We start from the raw sequence: 12,581 nt of genomic DNA on the forward strand, positions 1-12,581 counted from the left end.
AATGTGCTTGTGACAACCAGGATTTATTCAGTACTGGGGATTCTATTACTGAAACTGCTTTGTTGTCAGCACCATCATTCTCTGCGGTTCTGCTTCTATTGTAAACGATAAATTCTATGATATTGTTTGATTAAAAAATGACAGTAAAGATTAAGCTACTACATCTCCTGACGCATCACTTTTACTATGTACGTGAAATTCATTTGTGATACTGTACTGCTGTATATGACAAAATAGGTCACATTATAGGGTTCTATGGTGATCTTTAGTTTAGTTCAGTAGAGCAATTGGGGTTCCAAGTGTTAGGTCCATTTTACAGAATGCTACATACATATATCTACCTCAAATTTGTTTATGCGGAAACAAATATTTTTTTTATTGCAGATTTTGTTGCTGTTTTTTGAGCCAAAGCCAAGAATGGCTTCAAAAGGAATGGGAAATATAAATTAAGCTCTGATACTTCTCCCTTCATTGGCATTGGCTCAAAAAAACGTAGCAAAATCTTCAACCAAAAAAAGCTGCGTTTCCGTAATGTGGGGCCTCAGCCTAAAGGGGTTTTCCAGGTAATGATAATGAGCAAATGAAGAGTGGCCATCAGATTACATTGGGTCTGAGACCCAGCAATCTCCTATCAGCTGTCTCCAGCAGTTACTGGAGCAGAGTCCTATTCTTTGTGTAGTGGACAGGCTGGGTTACTGCATCTTAACTTCCATTAAGTTCAATAGAGTTGTGTTTCGATTCCATTCACTTTTTTAGCTCCAAAGCCATGGACTGCTGGAAATAGCTGATGGGGGTGCCGAGTGTCAGATCTGATATTGATTACTTATCCTAAGAATAGTTCATCAATATCTGTAACATGGAGAGCTCCTTTAATGCCAAACAGTTCAGGATTGGAGTATGTCAAGCCCATATTTTTTGTTGGATTTACTACATTAGAACCGTGATATGAATTAAAGATCTTTCTAGGAGAATACCAAAGTCAGCACTTACAGATTTTGATTTGGTGAGTCAGATGCTGGAATGCAAAGATATTTCATGCCCTGTGGAGATAAGAAGACACTATATTAAATGTTATCCAGCATATGTACTTCTTAAAATACTTTTCAAATGTCAGTTTCTGGTTTTAGTTAGTAAAGAAAAAAAAAAAATTAATTATATATATATATATATATATATATATATATATATATATATATATATATATATATATGAAACATTCCCTTTAACATAGAAGGAAGCTTCTCAATGAGCAAAATTGAAATAATATTTGCTTTAGGGGTGTTTAAGGCTAGCAACCTCGGTACATATTGGTAAATGGTCAGGTGTCATGGTAAAATGCTTATTCAAAATTTAGCAAAATGGAAGGGTATAAAGTAACAGAATAAGTGCTGTATTCTTGTCCTTATACACTTGATAAAGGAGTCCTGTACCCCAAAACGTATTGTGTGTGCAACATAATAAAGAAGATTATCGTTGTTCATCAATCCTGGTTGAAGCGCAATGAACCTTGGTGATCCTTGGAGATCCCATTCTGGTCCTTTCTGGCTAAGTAACAGAACAAGGATTTTAGTAGTTAGTGTTAGGACGGGCTGGGGCCTCCGCTGTGCTGCGTGGAGGCTCCCAGCCCGTTCTGTGTCCAGCGCCAGGATGACTGCTGGTTCTGGCACAGGGTAAGCCGGAGGCCTCTGCTGGTGTTTGCGGGCGTTCCGGTCTTCCCCTGACACCGGAGCCAGCACTTCCAGGGTCAGAGGGATCAGCGGCAGGCCTGAGGCTATTTAGGCCTCATTGTGGCCCTGGCCCACCGCTGGTTATTCATTTTACCCCGGAATCAGCTCCCTAGCTATTTCTCCCTGCCTGTCTCCTGTCCCTGCTATTCCTGAACCCTCTGCATTTGTATGACCCGGCTTGCTTTTCATACCTCTCCTCCGTGATCCTGATTTGACACCTTTCTGACCTCCTGTGTATGACCTTTGGCTTCCACCTGACTTCTCTTTTGGATACTGATTTTGCTACTTCGTTGACCTCCTGTGTATGAACCGTCTTCCCTGACCATGATTCTGCCTCTGCCTTCTGCTACCACATGACCTCCAGTTATCGACCCGGTTTGCTTGACCATGGTATCGTTCCTTGGTTATTTGCATGTAATCCCTGGATTTCCCTCCTGCTCATCTGTGACTCCATTCTTTCCGCTCTCTTGGACTTCACTCTAAGGTTAGTGTCTGGGTCCTTCTGGGTTCTCCTTTTTGGGATTCGCTGGGTGTGCGTCGCTCTCTGGGCAGTTGCGGATCCGGGCCTCAAACTTTTTCCAAGTCCAACTCTACCATCAGGAGCTCTGGTGAAGAACTCTGGGGCCCTGTTCCATTCCGGTTAGGAGAGCGGGGCACACCCATGATTGTTTTTGCTTCAGCGATTGGGGATTTTAGTTGCCCAGAACTTACTGACAGGTTCCTAACAGTTACATTCTGACAATACTGCTATGTAGTTAAATGCATTTATTTTTAGCAAACCTGAATGCCAAGCCAGAAGGATCGCCTTAACAAAGAAATATCAAAGGAATATCAAAGGACTATGTAACCCTGTGGCGCACCACCACAACCACCAATCAACAATATTCCTTCAGGAGAAGCTTATTGCTGAACTTTCCATTTATTGAAATGGGACTCTAAGGCACATTTAGGGATTACTGTTCTTCCGCACAGTAAGATACTTGATCATTGTATGAAGAGGATGAGCATTTCCATTTGAGAAGACATATTAGTATATAGCGCACTGCACCATACAACCATTTTGACATCAATCTATTCATCAAAGTGACTTTTCAAGAACAACATTTGATGACCTTGAAACTCCTGTATGATACGACTACTTTATATCAAGTTTATAAATAGGAAACTACTTTAAAACCAAGGCAGCTGTGTCATATGAAACTCGAAAGTTAAATGTCGAGAGAAGAAAAAGTAGCGTATGTGAAACATGCTGAGCTATAATGAGAGCTTTTGTTTCACATGAAAAACAGGTGTTGTAGCACAAGAATGTGTTCGGCAGCTGTGAGGTTGTCAGTGGTAGAGCTGCCTGCTTAAAAACAGCAACACACAGATACACCATAGTGTTCCAGCATTGGGAAAAATGCGAAATGCATCAAGTATCATATAGAAAATTAAGCTAACCATACATCCATCCATATCATCTAGTAAAATAAAAGAAATAATTGATTACACTAATTCATGGACACATTTTTTTGCACTGTACACCAATAGCTTGCTATAGATTTCAACGAAACCCACACAATTTACATAACCAAGAGAAATTTACATATTGAGTCTCAATTTTAAGACTTCATGCTTAGAAGAAAAAAAGTTAACGCTTTCTATCAAAAATATATTTCTCATGAGAAAAGCAATTATTAATTGACATGTTAAGACATGTGGTAGAACGTGTGTTTCTTTAGCGCCTCAGTCTATATGGTATATTCATTTTTCACAATTTATAGCAAAAATGTATAATATGTTATCTTTCTTATGATATTGTTCAAAAAGTCATTTCAATCAATAAAATTTAAAAATCTTTTAACCCACAAAAGAACTTGGATGTATAAATTCATAAATACATTTATAAAATTGGGGTGCATAAGGTTTACTTCATACCAAAGCTATGGAGATATTAATATTACTATAGTTTGAAGATACTTTATCATACAAGTCACTGGAAATATTCCATTGACATGTGTCTAAATAATAATTGTATAAACCACACGAATGTCAGAACCTGAAGATCATAGAGAAAGGGGGAGCTGCTATTAATCTCCGTGACAAATACTGTAGCTATAGTAAAATAACAACTTCTACAGCTGCTACACTTTATATTATTCAGTTTTGTATGCCAAGTGCAAAACATCGTAATATATAACTATCACGGAACTTTTTTTATTCTTAAAGCTTACCCACAATTTTATACATTATATATATTATATATATATATATATATATATATATATATATATATATATATATATATACACACACATACGGTATATATATATATATATATATATATATATATATATATATATATATTTTTATATTAACAGCCTCCTTCTCCCCCCTCCTCTCTCCAAAGAGTTCTGTGTGTCAGCTGGTTAAAGCTAAGGATTCTATGTATACAAACAAGCTGATAAGGAGGAGCAACACGATCTTATACTTATTACTAAATTAGAATACAAAGTTTCTTATATTCATGTGCACTATTCCTTTATGAAAACTTGTTGGACGTATGCTTTAACGGATGGCTTCTGAGGCAGCTGAAGCCTGTATTATAAAAAAACAATGCAACTCTGAAGCCAAAATAATATTAACAGTCTCATTGGAGTTCATAGTCTAGCCTTGGCCGTTGATCTGTATTGGAGTTTAAAGATCCTAATATATGTATATAGAGAAAGAATGCCATGACACTCCCCATAAAGTGAAATCAGCCTTCCGCTATTCCACTGCTTTCAAACAAGTCAGCGTGGTGGATACATCAGGCATGTTGGACAACAGTCATTTTGTACTATAGATACTGCATTTTGGTCAAAAACTTATCTGATGTATCTTGACTTATTTCAAAGCACTAGAACAGAAAGAGGATTTTACTTTCTGCTGAGTGCAATGGCTATCTTCTTATATATTATTGGACTAATGTTTCTTGATCACTGGCCACCACTATTATTCCTCTACTGGTGTCATTAATCTCCACGTGTAAGTTATTTCTTATATAGGGGTCTATGGAGAGGGGAGTAGGAGTAGACTGCTGGGAAAAAAAAACAAAAAAAACACTATCCTGTACTTTGATCTTAATAGCTCTTTTGACACTGCTGGACCTTACAATGCATTGCAACTGTATAGAATGAGGCGATACATTTTCAAGCCAGCAGTGTTATCTCCAAACTCTCCTCCTCATAGATTTAGATAGATATAGACACATGTACTATTAGTGATAAGCCGCAGTGAAGGGAAATAAGAGTAAAAAAAAATCCTTATGAATTATATGGAAACATTTAATAAAATATGTTACAAAGTTTCGTGGAGTCACTTGTACTATTCATTTTTATGTTTTAGAATCGGAGGTATGCTTTAAAAGAACTATTATACTGATGGATTGATCTCTCAATGTAGCAAAATACATTTTACATGGTATGCATGGAGAGATATCAGGATTTACTTCAAACAACAATCAATAATAAAAGTAAGATTATGGAAGCGTAATAAAATTCATAAAGCAAATAAACAGGAAGAAAGTAGTATACAAGAGCAATTGATGTTAGAAATGGATACCAAGCAAACCACCAGCCAGGACATTCCTTGAATGTTAACTAAGTCACATATAGAGGATCTACATGTGTTCCAAGTACATCAATATGTAATGCAGTCAGTTAACAATTACAGACAGGATCTATAAATACAAGTGAGGAACATTTCAGCTATTGGAAGTCTTGAAATAAATACCTTACTTAATGTATTCATATCCTATAGCACACAAAATGTGAAATTCTGGAAAGTAACAGTGTACAACAGTATAAATCTGTGTTATGTTATTATTTTAATATGGGCCATAACTGCACAAATCACATTATATTTAAAATGTCTTTCTAAAATAAACCAAGCAATAAATTTGTTAAAAACCAAGACAACCATGACTTAGTTGTCACTGACATCTACTATAGCCTAACCCCATTTCTCAGGTTTGAAGAAACTTGTAGCGGAGCTGAAAACACCTGATAGTAAAACATGAAAACAATTCATTTCACTGACTCAATTTCTTTTCAACATTTTCAAGTTTTTAAGAAAACTGTGATTTTGTTGTAGACTCTCGCTTGTTTCAACTCTTGACAATTTGGAAATCCTACAACTTGTTCTGTTTCAAGCTCTCACTGTATCGGTTTAACTGATTTTTGGTTTCAGGAGAAGCAACAATTTCTAGTTTTAGTGGTTAGGAATTGCATTGATCAACACGTACATACCTATTGTGAGCATAGTAAACCTATGACATTACATAGAGATATAGAATGGCTGCTTTCTAATGATGGACTTGCATACACATAATTTCTAGCTAGTAGAGCTGTCTACTGTATAATATATATGTGCACAGATACATATCCTATAGGAAAATGAAAATTCACTTTGTACTGTATGAAAGTCTTGAGACCGTTAAGGCCATCATCTACACCCTTGTATCAATTTTAGACAGTGTTCCTTAAAGCTATACTTATATAGTACTAGCAGAAGGAGTATACTTCATTTTTTTTGTTTGTGTAGTGGTTCCATAAGATTTGGCTAGTTTTGCACTGATCTATATTGTATGTTATTAGTGTGTGTGTTGAAAAAACCATGCCTTGTCAGATTGGAGTTGGGCTTGGTTCTGGTGAGAGTTTTCATTAACATTAACTCGAGCAGCAGCCATGCATTTTGCTGCAGGAGTGTTGCTATGGGAAAAAAAACCTGGCGTAAAGCTGTGTGTATGTCAAGACTGAAGAACCTGCAAGTTTATATTGGCCTATAAGCGTGATGTGATCATGTGTATTTCACTTTGGCTATGAATAAAAAACCTGCAATCAGTTGTTATGGAAACCTGGAGTAAAGCTGTATGTATGTGACTTTGTGTAACAGTGTCATCCACAGCGCTTTGCACCTTTAAAGCTGATCTACAGTATTTTGGGAATACTGTATCTCAGGAATGGTACATCTTAGAAAGATGAGACCAGATCTAAAACCTTCCCGCACACATGATATACCTGTGTGCCAAATTTGGTAAAGCTCAGTCCAGTCATTTGGTCGAGCATAAAGAACAGACAGACAGGTGGATAAACAGAAACTCATTTTTAAATAAGTAAGAGAAAGAGATAAGAGAAATAGTGTATTAAGTAAAACAATGGCTCTTGTGAGGGAGGAAGAATACGGAAGAACATTTACTACTATGCATTAATTAAAAAAAAGAACACAATTCTCATCTCTTTGTAGTGTGCGTATTGTTTTATTCAGATATTTTAGCTGGAATGTATTTGTGTGGCAGAAACATAGATAAACATACACAGATAACACAGAACCAGATCCTTAAGTATGAGATTGAGGATAACATGTAATATATACATTTGGATTTAATCACTCAATAAAAAAAATCTTTGATTATGAATATTTCAGAAACAATAAGCAATAAATTTGTGTATTCACATTTATCTAGTTAGCTAGTAAAAGTATGACTCCTAAAATTCTATTGTATTTTTTTTAAACAAAAAAAACATTTAAAATCATGGAAACAAATATGAAAACTCATATATGTTAATACAGATGTAGCACACTCTCGCCTGCATAAAAAAACAGTTCAGGCGAGAAGGTAATACAGGCTGAATCTGATGTCGGGGTGGAAGAGGAGATTTTTATTACAACCAAAAATACATTTCTCTATTTATGTCTAGCACAGACCTGGAGCTGTGTCTGAATGAGAGTGTGACAGTAAGGCTTTAACACCTTCCCATTGGAGGCTTTTTATTTTTTACAATATATTAACATTAGCCTTATAGCTACCATCAACAGGCCATAAATGTAACTAGTATAGCTACATTTATATAGTCACAGAATTAATGGCCCTTTGAAGACAACCATAAGGCTGATTTGGCCCTTAGCCAGTCACTTGCATTTTAACTGCAGAACCCTTTTGTTTCGGGGAGATAAGTCAACTTATGAACTTAGAGAAGTATGGCAGTGCCTTCTTCCTTTTCCCCAGTTCTGTACACATATACCACTAGGGCAAGTGTATGATGGCTTTTGGTGGTGCAAGAATAGAACTGCAGTTATGTATCACATGTATTACATATGCATGACCTGCAGTACTAGCATTAAAAGAGATATAAAATTAAAGTGATGTTCCAATATAACAAACAAAAGAATGTCCTAAGGGAAGGATGCAATAAACTAACCAAAAAACAATGCCTAGTAAATTCCCTGTCATTACAAGTCTCCGTTTAACTTGGATGTGGCAATGACATCAGAAACAGAACAAACACTTGATTTCAGAATATGCTAAAGTGTATAGAATACAGAACAAGCAGATTTACACCAATATATTTCCAGCAAGTTTTTACCTTGCTGGTGGCTCAGTGGTTAGCACTGCAGCCTTGCAGCGCTGGAGTCCTGGGTTCAAATCCCACCCAGGACAAGGAGTTTGTATGTTCTCCCTGTGTTTGCGTGGGTTTCCTCCAAGTACTCCGGTTTCCTCCCACACACCAAAGACACTGATAGGGAATTTAGATTGTGAGCCCTATATGGGACAGTAACTGTCAATGTTTGTAAAGCACTGTGGAATATGATGGGGCTATACAAGTAAGCATAATAAATAAATAAATAAATTACAATACTAATACTCATAGGTTATTATACAATAGATTAGAAACCGTACATTTTACAATGATCGCGCTAAAAAAGTAAGATTTATCAGATTTATCTAAGGGTGCATTCACACTGAGTAAACGCTAGCTTATTCTGAACGTAAAACACATTCAGAATAAGCGGCGTCTAAAGCAGCTCCATTCATTTCTATGGGAGCGGGGATACGAGCGCTCCCCATAGAAATGAATGGGCTGCTTCTTTCACTCCGTGCAGTCCCATTGAAGTGAATGGGGAGTGCCGGCGTGTACGCTCCGGCATGAGCAGAGCTTGCCGTATACGCCGGCACTCCCCATTCACTTCAATGGGACTGCATGGAGTGAAAGAAGCAGCCCATTCATTTCTATGGGGAGCGCTCGTATCCCCGCTCCCATAGAAATGAATGGAGCTGCTTTAGACGCCGCTTATTCTGAACGTGTTTTACGTTCAGAATAAGCTAGCGTTTACTCAGTGTGAATGCACCCTTACTCTTTAGTACACAGGAGAATCTGGGAAAAATAGAATTGCTTTAATGTAAAGGCTTATTACACAATAGAAATCTCTATTAACCTTTCAATCATATATTACACTTAAATCTATTATATCGCTATTTTCCTATGACACTCCAATTCTAACATGCAATATATTTTTTTAAATTCAGATATTACTTGAAAAAAAATGTTTTCATAAATGATTTCCAGGAAAACAAGTCACAAAAGATCTATCTCTAGAGTTTACCCGAAAGTTTAATTTGTTTTGCTGTATGCAAATAACTAGTTGCCACCTGGCTAGTCCTCTCAGATTTGTCAACCCTTATTTGACTTTTACCGGCAACAGGGGACCAAAATAGCCCATTTTCAAGGACATTTCAATTTCGGTGTACATGTGTTGTCAGTGTGAAATCTGTCAGTGGTTGCATGAGGGAACACTGAAAGTCTGGAGGATGTCCATCATGCTGTAATAAGTAGCATGCATCTGCCTGTCACAGCTAACGTGACTCATGAAAATTTTCTAAGCATAAACTATGACTAACAGTGTGTAATGAAGTGGAATAAAAGTATAGCTCATAAGCCAGCATTTCTCAATCAGCAATGTGTCACGGCATAAAGTCATACTTCTTAACGGACACCATACTAGTATTCGATGGCTTCTGAACAGATCAAAGCAAATAAAGTTAAATTATTGTACATAAATAGAGATGAGCGAACAGTGTTCGGATATCAGGCTGTTCGATGTGTTCGATTCGAATCGAACATCACGTGGCAAACTCCAAAAAAATTTGATTCCCCTCCCACCTTCAATGGCGCTTTTTTTGCACCAATAACAGCGCAGGGGAGGTGGGACAGGAACTACGACAACGGGGGCATTGAAAAAAATCGGAAAAAGTCATTGGCTGCCGAAATCAGGTGACCTCCATTTTAGACGAATAGTGGATTTCAAATCCGGGTCATATGAGAATGTGAACTTTGTGACTAAGAGACAGCTGTACAGGCTGTACAGGCAGGGATAGCTAGGGATAACCTTTATTTAGGTAGGAATGTTATTAAAAATAACTTTTTGGGGCTCTATCGGGGGTGTAATTGTGATTTTTGTGAGATAAACTTTTTCCCATAGGAATGCATTGGACAGCGCTGATTAGCCAGAGTACGGAATTCGACCAATCAGCGCTGGCTCTGCTGGAGGAGGCGGAGTCTAAGATCGCTCCACACCAGTCTCCATTCAGGTCCGACCTTAGACTCCGCCTCCTCCAGCAGATCCAGCACTGATTGGTCGAATTCCGTACTCTGGCCAATCAGCGCTGGCCAATGCATTCTATTAGCATGACGAAGTAGAGCTGAATGTGTGTGCTTAGCTCAACTACGCCGGTGGAGTAGTTGAGCTAAGCACACACATTCAGCTCTGCTTCATCAGGCTAATAGAATGCATTGGCCAATCAGCACTGGCCAATGCATTCTATTAGCGTGAGCTGAGTGTGCACAGGGGTTCCAGTGCACCCTCGGCTCTGATGTAGCAGAGCCGAGTGTGCACAAGGGTTCTAGTGCACCCTCGGCTGTGCTACATCTGATGTAGCAGAGCCGAGTGTGCATAAGGGTTCTAGTGCACCCTCGGCTCTGCTACATCTGATGGGCTGACCGGCACACGGTGTAGTTGAGCAGAACTGGCTCAACACTGCTGAGTCTCTGCATACCCATAGGAATGCATTGGCCAGCCTTCGGCCAATCAGCGCTGGCTCTGCCGGAGGAGGCGGAGTCTAAGGTCGGATCTGAATGGAGACTGGTGTGGAGCGATCTTAGACTCCGCCTCCTCCAGCAGAGCCAGCGCTGATTGGTCGAATTCCGTACTCTGGCCAATCAGCGCTGTCCAATGCATTCCTATGGGAAAAAGTTAGCTTGCAAAAATCGCAAGCGGACAGGGATTCCCATGAAATAAAGTGACTTTTATGCCCCCAGACATGCTTCCCCTGCTGTCCCAGTGTCATTCCAGGGTGTTGGTATCATTTCCTGGGGTGTCATAGTGGACTTGGTGACCCTCCTGAGACGGATTTGGGTTTCCCCCTTAACGAGTATATGTTCCCCATAGACTATAATGGGGTTCGAAACCCGTTCGAACACTCGAACAGTGAGCGGCTGTTCGAATCGAATTTCGAACCTCGAACATTTTAGTGTTCGCTCATCTCTATACATAAACATCATGTTTTCAGAAAACAAACTAGCGAGAAATGTCATAGAGTTTCACAATATACTGAAACTACACACCCCAAATTTAACATACTACAAACATTGCTTTTCAAATCACACTGGTTTTTGTCGCTTTTTTTGCACAGTATCCCAAGAAAACATCGAGATCGATTTAATAATGCCATCTTAGGCTAAGGCCCCACTTTTTTTGTTGCAGATTTTGTTGCAGTTTTTTGAGCCAAAGCCAAGAATGGCTATAAAAGGAATAGGAACTCTATAAAATGTTCTTATACTTCTACCTTCTGTTCAATCCACTCCTGACTGACTCCAAAAAACGCAACAAAATCTAGAACAAAAAAAAGCTGCAGTACCGCAACGTGGGGCCTCAGCCTTAATCTCAGACAGCTTAAAAGTAGACAAGATCCGCCAAATGTATTTAAGTGGTTGAGCGGATATTAAACGATGTATATTTGGACACTGTTGTCTAAATGCATGGCTGGCACCAAAATTTTGGTGCACTTGAAGTGATGCCCCTGACATCTAAATCATGCCTCATCCCTGATAAGCCCCATCAATAAAAAAAAATTTAAAAAAAACCCAACTTACATGATTTATTAGGTGTAGCATTTCTGCCAAAATTCTGGTTCAACTTAATTAGAAAGTCTGTTTAAAGCTAAGGCCCCACGTTGCAGAAATGCAGCTTTTTTATTGCAGATTTTGCGGAGTTTTTTTGAGCCAGGAGTGGATTGAGCAAAAGAAATAAGTTAATGAACTTTCTATATATTTAACATACCTTTTGTAGTCATTCTTGGTTTTGCCGCAAAAAAAAAAAAAAAACAGAGTAAAATTTGCAACAAAAAAAGTGACATTGTCATATATGATTTCCTACTGACTATTTGACTATTACTATTTGTAATGTTATATGTCTCCTGGTACAAATATTAATATATGCCTGCAGTTGTTATCACCATATGTTAGCTCAGTCACTAGAGTGGTTACCAGAATAAGGGTAGCACAAGTTAGATATTCCTATTAGTCTACAAATAGTTAAAAACCATTGTTTTTAGTTTTTATCTTGTATAGCAACGGAAGTGAATGTAAGTATTGTTGGTAGGAAACAACAAAGTATTTCTTTCTCTTTACACTAAAAAGAAAAAGGACTTGACTAAAATGCTGACCAGTACTAGGCTAAGTTCACACAGAATTTTTTGGTCAGGATTTTGAGGCTGTATCCGCCTCATAATCCTGACGAAAAAGATGGCTCCCATTGAAATCACTGGGAGCCGCTCAGGAGCTTTTCCGGAGCCGTTTCTTCCAGCTACCGGAAAAAAGAAGCGAGGTTCATTCTTCAGGCTGAAGAGCTTCACACAAAGATACGTGCCAACAAATCAGGTGTATTTTATTGGTAGAGCAAACGTTTTCGGTCTTGGCTAGACCTTCCTCAGGCTCTACATAAAGAAAAAATATCACAAACACAAAAACAAAGAAACGGGATATTAACAATACATCC

The 12,581-nt window shown here is 38.2% G+C and overlaps 1 protein-coding gene across 1 annotated transcript in view; it reads right to left on the reverse strand.

Annotated features, from left to right (window-relative positions):
• DUSP22 (dual specificity phosphatase 22) overlaps window positions 1-12,581 on the reverse strand; it is a 70,441-nt gene that overhangs the window by 12,998 nt on the left and 44,862 nt on the right. The window contains exon 4 of the mRNA XM_075270779.1: window positions 991-1,040. Coding sequence (XP_075126880.1) covers window positions 991-1,040 — 50 coding nt within the window. The remainder of the gene's footprint in view (window positions 1-990; window positions 1,041-12,581) is intronic.

This window comes from Leptodactylus fuscus, chromosome 4, assembly GCF_031893055.1.
Source record: "Leptodactylus fuscus isolate aLepFus1 chromosome 4, aLepFus1.hap2, whole genome shotgun sequence".
In the NCBI taxonomy this organism is placed as follows: domain Eukaryota; kingdom Metazoa; phylum Chordata; class Amphibia; order Anura; family Leptodactylidae; genus Leptodactylus; species Leptodactylus fuscus.